The sequence below is a fragment of the Artemia franciscana genome, chromosome 10 (assembly GCF_032884065.1).
Source record: "Artemia franciscana chromosome 10, ASM3288406v1, whole genome shotgun sequence".
NCBI lineage: Eukaryota > Metazoa > Arthropoda > Branchiopoda > Anostraca > Artemiidae > Artemia > Artemia franciscana.
In genome coordinates, this window is record NC_088872.1 from 15716832 (window position 1) to 15729187 (window position 12356).

At 36.3% G+C, this 12356-nt stretch overlaps 1 protein-coding gene across 1 annotated transcript; it reads right to left on the reverse strand.

Annotated features, from left to right (window-relative positions):
- Window positions 1-3867: 3867 nt before the first annotated feature.
- Window positions 3868-11763, reverse strand: LOC136031839 (uncharacterized). Its single transcript, XM_065711675.1, has 2 exons — window positions 11412-11763; window positions 3868-4110 (listed from the first exon to the last, which is right to left on the reverse strand). The coding sequence occupies exons 1-2, from the start codon at window positions 11634-11636 to the stop codon at window positions 3955-3957; spliced, it is 381 nt and encodes a 126-aa protein (XP_065567747.1). The 5' UTR covers window positions 11637-11763; the 3' UTR covers window positions 3868-3954.
- Window positions 11764-12356: the final 593 nt, after the last annotated feature.

The following is a 12356-nucleotide window of genomic DNA, read 5'->3' on the forward strand; positions in this document are numbered from 1 at the left end:
GTTTTTTACTCCACAGCTAGCTGGGAACTGGGAAATATTAAAAAAATAGTTTAATGGACCATTTTAAAGAAAATTGCTATATCTAGTGCCTTTTGTAGTGAAAAAAGTTTCCCAAAATAGAATTAATTGTTTACAAAACTGTGTTTTTGTACAACAATATAGTAGCAAATGTTATTAACGTCATTTTGCATAGGGAGATCGAAAAGGTATTTTTAACATTATAGGAAGCATGTGTTCCTATAATGTTAAGGAATTTGTTTAGGGAATTGAAACTAGAGTAATTACTGAAAATTTTTAATAAAATAATGTTATTTTATATCTCAGTGCAAAGTAACAATTGTCACTTGGAATATAAAACAAGCTTTTTGTGAAAAGTTACTTCTCTGGGGTGTTCACTCCCCTATTCCTTGCAATTCATCTTTTACTATTCCGACTAAGGAAAAGCCCACAGAGCAAAAATGTGACTAATTAAGTTTACATTCAGATTTGATCACTGGTACATTAACAAATAGTAATTACATAGTGCTGTCTGTTTTGTGATTCAAAATGATTCAATTCAAAAGTCTCAAAGATTCGATGAAACTTACACATTCCTCAGTTATAATCAATTGTACTGATCCTTTATATACAAATTTCAGCGGTCTGTACGACCTACATAATTCACATTTATTATGAACTTTATTGATCCTTCATGTAATATTCTCCTAAGTCCCAAAACAGCCATAAATATCATGCGATCAATGAAAAACTGCTTAGAAGCTGAAGATGTTGTTGACTTGGTTGTTATCTCAAAAGACCAGATGTGAGGACTATCACAGGATGTATTGTATTGTTTCACTGACAGCATGAATGATTACGTAGTACCAGATAACGCATCATTGCCTGGAAAAGTGCAGTACTCTTAAGCGAGAGGGTGTTAGACTAAGGACATTTAATGGAAGGTGGTCAAAGGATTTCATTGACACAAGAGAATTTGCAAATGCTGGATTTTGTTTCGTTAATCACAGTGATTAGGTTCAGTGTGCTTTTTGTGCAGATGTGGTTCGAAACTGGGAAAAGGGCGAGGTACCTATAGATGAACATAGAAGACACTCTGAAACGTGTCCTTTTTATCAAGCAGTCTATGTAGGAAATATTCCAGTGGAACGTCTTGCTTTAACTGGAATCTATGACATTGTTGAGCGATACATGGCATCAAGAAGCTATAGTCAGAGCTATCTTAATTTTCATCTACAACTACCAAGGTATATCTCCCGACCTCTACTGTCGTAAGAAGAAGGTAGTGCTCTTAAACGAGAGGATATTACACTAAGAACGAATAATGGAAGGTGATCAAAGGATTTCATTGGTACCTGAGAATTCGCAAAAGTTGGATTCTTTTTGTTGGCCATAATGACCAGGATCAGTGTGCTTTTTGTGCAAGTGTAGTTTGAAACTGTGAAAAGGGGGATATTTCTATAGATGAACATATGAAGAACTTCCAAAAATATCCTATTTTTCAAGATGTTAATGTCGGAAACATTCCAACTTGTGCTTTAACTGGAGGTTATGACAATCGTGAGTGATATATGACAGCGTTCCTTTGTGTCTCAATCTGAAGTCTCAAAAATATTTTAAGTACAAAAATTTTTAGTCCCAAAATAATTATAGGTCCCAAGAAAATTTTATGTCTGAAGAAAATTCCACCCCAAAAAAATTTGAAGTCCAAAAAATTTGGTAAAAAAAATTCGAAGTTCAAAAGAAGTTACTAGAAACATTATTTTTCTTATAGAAAAATCACGACTGACATATTTATACCATCTTCATTTTGTAGTTTTTTAGATATCACAAGTGAATTTTTTTGTTATATTATATAATTATTTAATGCGATTTTAAGACATGGAAAAAAATCAGTTTAAAAAACCAAGTAAAAAAATTGGTTGGGGAAGGTGGGCAAAACTTTTTTTTGGGGAAGGGGGGTCATTGGGGCCCTTGAGGGAGACATGGGGCCCTGGAGAGAAACTCGGGGACCCAAACTTATGCTTAAGCCCTGCTAATGGAAAACCAGTGTGCTTGGGACCATTACTTTACAAAAAGGATACCTGGCTGGTTGTAGTCATTACAAGTTTTGGTGCCGTTACAATTTGGGTATCGAAACAAGTGTCATTCGCCGTCGAAAGAACCAGTGTGCTCGATACCATTAGAGTATAAAAAAAGATCTCTTCCAATTGTATGTTAGACTTCATATTAAAACTTCGTATGTTAGACATCATGTCACTTCAAGCTCACTTCAATTATTGAACAAAATACTTGGCAAACGGAACTCAGATAATAATGTTTCCAGGAATTTCATTATCACCCAGACATTAAAATAACACCATGTGTGTCGTAGGAATGATGGGGGACTCTGCACTTGTATTTATGGCATTGTTTCATCGAGAAACAACAGCTGGCAAGCGTTTCCAGGAACTATTGTTATATCTAGAAGTTGAGATAACACCATATGTATCTTAGGAATGATAGGGTAGTGTGCACCACGTCCGTCGTTAAGTAATAGGATATGGGCATGAGCAAACTCGTAAGTGTTATAGCAATAACACTTATAGCAATAACACATTATAGCATTGATGCCAGCGAGCGCACTGGGTTCTTTATCTTTGCCGGATCGTTTTGTGGCGCAATCAGCATAGTTGCCAACCGGACACATTTTATGCCAAAAGAGGACATTCTTATGAGGCAGGACACAATGACATAACAGGGCAAAAAAGTGATACAGTTTGGAAATTTGGGACATAAAAGGACAATAAAGGGACGCAATTGTAAATTTATGACATAAAACAAAACATTTGCCAAGTGGATATATAGTGATAAAAAATCACATTTTTCACCAAAGAGCCGTTTCCTCAGTATGTTTTTTTTCTTTGAGCACCCAGGTTTTGACAGAGATGTCGTAAATAAAGCATTTTTCTCCAAAGTAAGGGATTTATATGTTAATATGACTTCTGTGCTTTTCACACCAAGTCATTTTGTATGAATATTTTACATGCATTTTTTCGTTTTTACTATATTTGATGTTAAATTGCCGCTTTAAAAGAGGTTTCCAAAGCCTCTTTTGGTCAGCAATACAACTGGCAACATAAATAAACTCTAGTTTTTTAGATATCAATATGGCACATTTTAGCTGAAACTGACACATTTTGAATGCTCAGTGGACGCATTGATAGACCAAAAAGTTGGTAACCCTGGTAATCAGTGAGATCACTGGATTTCTTTCAGTCACTGGGCCTCAGAAGTTTCGGTCACTGAGATCCGTGATTTCACACATACAATTGAGATGTGTAAACTGGAAAAGAGAGAAAAACTACAGAGAGAGAGCGTATTAAAAGATAAAAGCTAGATTGGGTAGTTTAAGCAATGAAAGTATCTTATAGTTTCTTATCAGTATCTTATACTTTACTGTTCGATTTTACCCCACTGAGCCATTGAGTGCTTGTCTTGCAAATATATAAGTTTTGACTACTAAAGTGTGTCTTTCAATTTCTTAACCGGTGTCTCAAAATGTGCTCCTAATCTGGAGGAGCCCGTAGTATACAGTTCCTGAGCTGTCCAGGCAGTTCGGCATGGATGCCAAAATTTTGGACTTTAACGGCAAAGTCACATTTTTGGCTCTCACTGTCACACTGGCAACGTCTTAAGTTTGGCAAACCTAATCAGTATATGCTTAGGTGTAAAAGTGTGCCTAGTTGAAAAAAAAGTTCTGGGCCAGTGACACTCATTTTGGGTTCCTAGTGGTTCAAGCTCTGTTATTGAGAACTTTCTAAAGCAAAGACCCTCTTTCATCTTAAAATACTGGCAGCGCGGGATCACTTTCATTAAACTTTGTCAAAATCACATTAACAGAGTATATTTTTCGATTTTCTAAACTAGCAGTAAAATTTATTTTCAAAAAAAAACACTATAGGTAACTTAATTTGGTTAGTTTCGTAGATATATCCTTTCCTTTGGTGGAAGTATTCCAATCAGGTACTGGTTAAGTATTTTAAGGGCTGCATTTGAATGTCCTACACCTTTGAAGGCAAGAGTTGCATCCCTACCGGCATAGTCGAGCATCACTTCATCTCCACCGGGGTGCTAAAAAAAAGAAAACAAATGTACATTAATCCGAAACCCAAATCTGCCTTAGTTTTTAGATTCCAAGTAATAAACCTACTATTGACTTGTTATACTCGCCCGGCATACACCTTAGATAAGAATCAAAGTTAAAACCCTAATAATAAAACCATTTTGAGCTTTCAATATCAAATGTTATTTCTAGCCACTAATCTGATCCAAATCTTCCTGATATGGACTTTAAAACATGCTTCATAACTAAAGACATAAGCATGAAAAAAACAACAAAAAAGCTATCTCTACCAGTGTTTACATATAATAATGGTTATTGGGAAGTGTACAGACGTTTTCAGGGGCATTTTTGTGGTTTTGGGGGTAGGGTTGAGGGGAGGGGGCTATGTAGGAGGATCTTTCCTTGGAGAAATATGTCATGGGGGACAGAAATTCAATGAAAAGGGCACAGGATTTTCTAAAATTACTATAAAAAAAAACAATGAAAAAATAAACATGGAATTGTTTTTTCAATTGAAAGTAAGGAGTAGCATTGAAGCTTAAAACGAACAGAGATTATTACGCATATGAGGGGTTCTAAAAATACTTTAGCATAAAGAGCGAGGTATTTAGGAAGAGATAAATACCTCGCTCTTTATGCTATAGTATTTTTAGTAATTTCAACTATTTATTCTACAGCGGTCATTCTTAAAGAATTGGGACAAAACTTACGATTTAGTGTAAAGAGCGAGGTATTAACGAGGGTACAAACCCCCTCATATGCATAATAAAAATTTAAGAATATAAAAGTTTGTTACGTAAGTTAATTCTTAAGTTACGTATATTTTTTACTAATAAAAACATTCGTTAAAAATTAAAATTTATAGTTGCCTTTTTATGTAACCGAAAAATTGCAGGGCAACTAGGCCTCCTTCCCCACCCCTTATTTCTCAAAATCGTCTGATCAAAACTAAGAGAAAGCCATTTAGCCAAAAAGGGAATTAATATGCAAATTTCATTTTAATAATTTATGTGTGGAGAGTCAAAATCAAACATGCATTAATTCAAAAACGTTCAGAAATTACATAAAAAAAACTAGTTTTTTTAACTGAAAGTAAGGAGCGACATGAAAACCTAAAACGAACAGAAATTACTCCGTATATGAAATGGGTTGTCCCCTCCGCAATCCTTCGCTCTTTACGCTAAAATTTGACTCTTTGCCACAATTCTGCTTTTTAAAACAATTTAAAGCTTTAGCGTAAAGAGTGAAGGATTGCGGAGGAGACAACCCATTTCATATACGGAGTAATTTCTGTTCGTTTTAAGTTTTAATGTCGCTCCTTACTTTCAGTTAAAAAAACTAGTTTTTTTATGTAATAAATAGGAGGATCCTTGCTTGGATATTCATTTTGGATAGGTCAAAATTTCATTTAATTGTTCTCGCATATTCCGAAATTTTAAACAAACATGTTATTGTTAGTAAAAGTGACAAATAATGGTATCACCTCACTATAGGCCTACTAATAAGGGGAAGTGTTTCTGTACATAGTAAATCAGGCCTCTGTGCAAGAGAGTTATAGGTCCCAGTCTCTCCCTTGAAATTTCACACTTTTTACGACTTTTCCGTGACTTCATATACTCTTCTGGCGATTCTACTGTTTTGTTTTTTGTTTTTACAATTTTTGACTTGTTCTCAAAAACAATCGCCCGATATTTAGAAGTTTTTTTATTAGAATTTACTTTTTTTGTAATACTTTAACTCTGAATGGATTTTCTTTAATCAGTATCGTATAGCAATCCTTTGGAAAGACAAACCTCTCATTTCCAGTTTTGGGTCTAGCTAGATATTGGCGAAGGGTTTTCAGCTTTCGGAGTTTAGGTATACCTCTTGGGACTTATAAGGTAGACTTATTTGGCTCTTAAGATCTTAAATTTGGATATGAATCGTGAAGCCCAAATGCTAAATTTTTGAGTGTTGGACTTGAGTGAGTAGAGTCGTAGATTCTGGAGTCCTAGTGAATATATCTCAAATCCTGAAGTCCGTAACCCCTTGCCAATATAAAGTCAAAATATTAGATTAATGAGAAACTTTCCTTTTTAGACAAACTAACACTATTAAAGGGATAAAAATACACAAAAAAGAGAATTTTCCGTGTCACCTTTGGTATAGGATCACATCCTCCTTTTAGGTGGTTATTTCAAATCTTCAATTGGCCAGTCCTGTGAAATTACATATTTTTTTACCTACACGGAAAAAATTGGAGATTCAATTTGTTTATCATCAGGCAAAAATGTTTGTTTTTGTTTCGTTAAACCCAGCTCACATTTCTCCCAGGGACATAATTTGCTATGGGGCAGGGAGACAACTGTGGGTGACAATTTTGTTGTGGGTGTCACTCGAAATTTTTAAGTAGCCCCCAATCATCGTCTGAACAGATGGTGACTGTACCTTACTGGTTGAAGAACTGGAGGTCAGGCTAAAACTGAAGCGTGAGATGTTGCGAGGGGAAGATCCTCATGAATAAGGTCAATAGCCTTTGTTTGAACGAATGCCCACATACAAAAGGCATACAATGTTTCAAGTTCATGTGAGTGGACGTTTAACTAGACCCCAGTGCCCCCTGATGGGGGAATGTACCTCTCTTCAAATCTTGTTATCACCTTTTACTCTGTGACGGTATAGTATCTTAATGATATTGTCCTTGTTCCATTGCTTGGTTTTTGGATATTGATTTGTCACCTTTTGTAGAGGCCGCTGAGTATAAATGTGATTATAACGCAAAATATACTATGAAAGGCTACAAGGGTAGAATAACACAGCAAAGAAAAAAATTATATATTTTCGAGGCCAAACACAACGCTCCATTTTCCAAAAAAGCTGTTCTTCAAGTTTGAGTAGTTTCAAGTGGTTCTTCGGTAGTTTTGGCATAACATGCTAATTACTAATGCGCCACTAAAACATTGTTTTGCTTCCTCTCACAGTCTAAAATTGGTTTGACTTGCATTGTAATTACAATTTGGCAACTCTGGCAATATCTCCAGGCATTCACAAATTCAAGTGTTAAAATTTGCTTACAAGACAACTTTAGATTATTTCTATCAATCAAAGATAATAGAAAAAAAAGTTTGTGCACGTAAATGAACCCCTGTTAAACTGAACCCGGTTCAATCCAACCTATTTAACTGAACTCTTGCTCAACTGAACCCCTGTTTTACTTAACCACAGCTTAACTCAAACCCTTTTCAACCCAACCGCCATTGAAGTCAACCTTGTTTAGACCAACTCGCATGCAAATCATCCCTCATTTAGCTCAACCTTTATGCCCTTCAACCCTCGGCCTACTCAGCCTTCATGCAACTCAATCCTTGTTTTACCATACCATATTCAACCCAAGGCCCATTGCTGCAACCATCAAATTCAAGTGTGTTCGTGCCCTAGGTATGAACAATTTAGCTAATCTTAAATATATAAGATAGAGGTAAAATATTTTCTATTGCAGAGGGAGGAGTAGGAAGGGTTTTCCCTAAAGCAGCATAAAAGAAACACTTAATTAAAAATAAACAAGGAACATAGACCTTATCATTCGAGTCAAGTTCACTTCCAACAAAAGGAGTTGAATTATGTTTTCTTACATTGTTGATTTTAGGAGGATTGAGCTGAATAGGAGTTTAGTCAAATAAGAATTGGGTAAACGGGGGTTGGGTTGCATGAGGTTGAGTTGATTGGGGTTTGAGCTAAACGGGGGGTTGAGTTGCATGGGGGTTGAATTGAAAAGGGGTTGAATTGCATGGGGGTTGAATTGAAAAGGGGTTGAGTTGAGTCGAAATGGAGTTAAACGGGGATTGAGTTGCACAAGTTGAGGTAAATTAGGTTTAGGTAAACGGTGATTGAGCTGAATGAAGGTTGAGTTGCATGAAGGTCAAGTTGAAAGAGACTGAGTTACATGGCGATTGATTTGAAAAAGGGTTGAGTTGCATGGAGGGTTTAGTTGAATGGGACTGATTTGAATGTTGGGTGAGGGGTGAGTTGTGTGGTTTTATTAAACGGGTTTAATGGGGTTGAATTTCAAAAACCTCATTTAAATGGGGTTTCAGTTGCACGGGAAACAAAAATAAAATTTCTGAGACTTCTATACATTTCATGATTCTACCTTTATTTAGGTGGTAGTAGTGATAGAACTACCAGTTTATCTTGTGTAGTGGGCGAAGCAATAGTTTGTGTTCGTTTCAAATTCCCGCTTCCGTCTTAAAGACTTTCATTTAAAGTAGTATGAAAGGAGCCCCGGCCTTCTTTCGAAGGAGACAAACTGAAGAAAAATACTTGAAACCATAACTGTGGCGGCTGACAAAATTTGATTCAATTCCACCAGCCTGCCCGGCAATTAGGCTAATAACAAGAAATTTTTAGCCCCCTGTCTCCTTCCTCCTAAAGGTTGGCTCACAGACACTAAACAGCGAGGTATGAGCCTAGCTTTAGAACAATTTGGTTCTTATCTTACTCCCCCTTTTGGTACATTTGCTGATAACTAAAAATTACTGAACCACTCCCTCTTCCTCGTCCAAAGATGGTAAATTGATCCAGCTTATGAAAGCACATAATTCGGGTGTTAGAGGTTACTTCAGACCACTGTATATAAATCTATAAGATTTATAATATAAGTTATATAATATAGTGTAACCACTCTATGGAAGTTCTAAATTTATCTAAAGTACTTCAGATAGATTTCTTGATAATTTTCATTAACCAACCTCGCTTCCCCCTCCTCCAAAGAGGTGAAACTTGTCATGGGACCTAAAAAGACAAAAGTAAGACATGAGCTAAAAGTAAGACATGAGCTATTTCCTCTCATCATTTTTGGCAACAAACTCTTCTGGTGGATATTGTGACAAGAGAAATCAATGGAACCCTACCAGAGAGGGGTTAGATCTGATCCGGTTTACAAAAAGTGTGAAATTATGTGTGATCATAGCAAAAGTCGTTTCAGTCTAGTTCTTGGCCCAATCTTTGCATGGATAAGAAATTGTTTTGTTCTTTATCAAAATTGAAAATATTTTAGAGAGGAAAAGAATAAAATTTGAATTTGATATTTCAAATCGACTTTCTTGAAATTACTTTCTATAAACCTATAAGAGTATATATCTCAGGTTGTATAAACTTATATAAGACTACTAGCTGTTGGGGTGGCGCTTCGTACCACCCCAACACCTAGTTGGTGGGGCGCTACGCGCCCCTCCAAGCCCCCCCGCGCGCGTAAGTCGTTACGTGCCATATTAGTTACGCGCCATTGTAGTTGTGTCCCTGTGTCCCACCTGTGAATAGAGATAGATATAAATATATGTTTTTAACTGCGTAAAACATGCGAATATACAACATTCTTCGCTGTCCCATTGTCTGTGCATATAAATAGATTGTCAGGTTTACTGACTCTTGAACATGCAACATATAATTGTCCATGGGAAAAACAATCCGTATTCAGATCTATACCTCATTATTCTAATGATGTGTCCCTTTGTCCCGGTCGTCATTTATATTCCCTGTATCCCGGTCGTCATTTGTGTCCCGGTGTCCCAGTTTGTAATTTCTCTTTGAGTGTCCTGGTCGTCATTTATATTCCCTGTGTCCCGGTGTCCCGGTCGTCATTTGTGTCCCGGTGTCCCGGTCTGTAATTTTTATTCGAACAATCCCTGTGTCCCGGTCGTCATTTATATATCCCGCCTGTTCCCCCGGCGTCCCCGTTGTAGTTGTGTCTCTGTGTCCCGGTCGTCATTTATATTCCCTGTGTCCCGGTCGTGATTTGTGTCCGGGTGTCCCAGTCTGTAATTTCTGTTTGAGGTTCCCGGTCGTCACTTATATTCCCTCTGTCTCGGTCGTCATTTGTGTCCCGGTCTGTAATTTCTCTTTGAGTGTTTTTTCTTTTTAGTTTTTTTTTTGTTTTTTACCTTTTTTCTTTTTTCAGTTTTCTTTTTCTTCTTTATTTTTCAACGTCACTATGAAGTACATATCGACGAACCTTTGTTTTTTTAACTTAAATCTGGTAGGCATTGATGACCTTATCCAAGTCAAAATCCCAAACCCAATCATCATCGCTATCATTTTCAGTTTTGATATGTTTTGACTCTCGCTGTCCAGGTGGATTTTCATCCAACTGCGCGGTTTTGCGTTCTTTAGCCGCAAGCCTGTTTTCTTGCTGTTCTTGTGATTCCCTGGCACGCTTTCTTTTCTTACTTTCTCTATCAGCTGCAAGCCTGTTTTATTGCTGTTCTTGTGATTCCTCGGAACGCTTTCTTTTCTTACTTTCTCTATCAGCAGCAAGTTTTTTGGCATAAACTCTTTGAGCAGCTTCCTCGGCTGTTGCCATTGTAGGTTCTTCAGTCATTTTACAATTAAACATTTTTCCGTGAACAAATGTCTTAAATACCGTTAATGACGTCACCGTCATAGCAAAAATGACGACAACTAACTTCATGACGTCAGTCGACACAGAAACATGACGTCACCTGACAGACAGACACACAGACAGACAACTTATTTTTATATATATAGATATCTCAGGTTCTCAATGCGGTAAGGTGCTTGTGTATTATTCAGAACACACTCAATAAGTGAAGTTAGGTTCTCTGTTGCATTGAAAACATAAACACTTCATGGAGCTAGTTACTTCAATCGATAATGCTAGGCAGAAATGCCTAGCTCTCGTTCACACCAGGCCAAATTTCACTTATTGAGTGTGTTCTGAATAATCCGCAAGTACCGGAGGTAATTCTAATGTTCTGCATGTACATTAGTCCAATCTGAAGTGTAATTTTGGACTAAGATACTTTGATTTCGCTTTTTTATAGTTTTTTTTTAGTGTGAATGAATAAATTATCCAAAATAAAACGAGTTCTTTCCGCCAATCAGGGACTCATTTTCCTCTTTTGAGGTCTTACACGTTAGTTGGACGAGTAGGCTCACAATTAGTTAAGGGGGCAATAGCCTAGCTCGTGTTTGTGGTGATTTTTGTTCGTTTTAAGTTTGATTTGTATATTCAATCTAAGTTTTACTCGTTTTAAGATTTATTTATTCATTTATATTAGTCCTTGTTGTAAGTTTGTTTGCTATGATTGTTTACTATGTCTACTTAATTTCTGTCCGTTTTGGATTTCATATATTCTTTACTAGTAATTTCTGTGTTATTTTCTGTGTTATATTACTAGTGATTCTTGTGTTAAAGTTATTGTAAGAATTTATTTCTGCTGGTCTGAAGTTTAATTAGGCTACTTACTTTTCTTTGAAAAACTTCTTTCTAGGAGTTATTTTTTTAATTAATAAGAAGTGAAGAGAACCTCACCTTTCTTAAAAACTCTGTTACATCATAAACAAAGTCACCAATAATAATCCAACAATCTTGAGGCGTGAAATGTTCTTGAACTTCCTTTAAACTATATTCAGGTAATTTTCGTAAATCCACACTTTCACTAAATATGTCAATTGATTTACAGAATATCGAAATTCTGGAGAACATTGTAACTATTAGGGCCGCTTGACGGTGAATATTTGCAGAAAGAAAAGTCATGGATTAGTTAGATAGTAATTTGATATTCATATCCGAAGCCAAATAAAAATTTCCAAAGGTTTCTGTTTCCATGTTAGAAAGTGGTATACTGACTTGACTGAAGCTAAATTGAAGACTAGATTGAGCGAAGATTATACGTAATTTCAAACCTAAGTTTGTTTGGCTGAAATCAGGCTATGTCGAAGGGCTTATCAACTGGTTTTGACTCTCAGACTGTTGCGTCATTTTCAGCGAACTGTTTATTCGTAATCAGGGAAGCCGTTTACGCTACATTTTAAAATACAGGATTCATTTCTCTATTTTTACTTCTATCCTGTAGTTTTGTTTATGCGGCGTGATGATCTCCCAAGTAAACTAGGAAATAGTATATTTGAGTGGAAATGGGGTGAAGATTGACTCTAGGAAATACCGTTTTGGACCTTAGTTTCTTCGAGTTTAATTTATTCATTTTGCGCGACAGTTTTTTGCAAGTTGCAGAAAAATCCCCGGTGTGGATTTTTTTTCTGGCGCAACAAAACCTTCATTCTGCAATATAAATACCGCAAAATATAAGGGAGTCTTCTAATGGGGTTCATTTTTAATATACACGTCTATTAGTTTAAAGTTTCCGAGGGCAGGCTCTCTGGGGGAAAGTTTTCCTTGAAGACAAGCTTTTCTTAGAGGTACGTTTACGACGGTATGTTTTCCTGGACTGAATTTTCTTAAAGTACGTTTTTTTGG

Excerpts from the sequence above, each read along its gene's own strand:
- LOC136031839 (XM_065711675.1), bottom strand. The coding sequence starts at position 11,636 with ATGACTTTTCTTTCTGCAAATATTCACCGTCAAGCGGCCCTAATAGTT. Across the intron at positions 4,111-11,411 it reads TAACAGAGTTTTTAAGAAAG|CACCCCGGTGGAGATGAAGT; the intron begins GTGAGGTTCTCT and ends TCTTTTTTTTAG.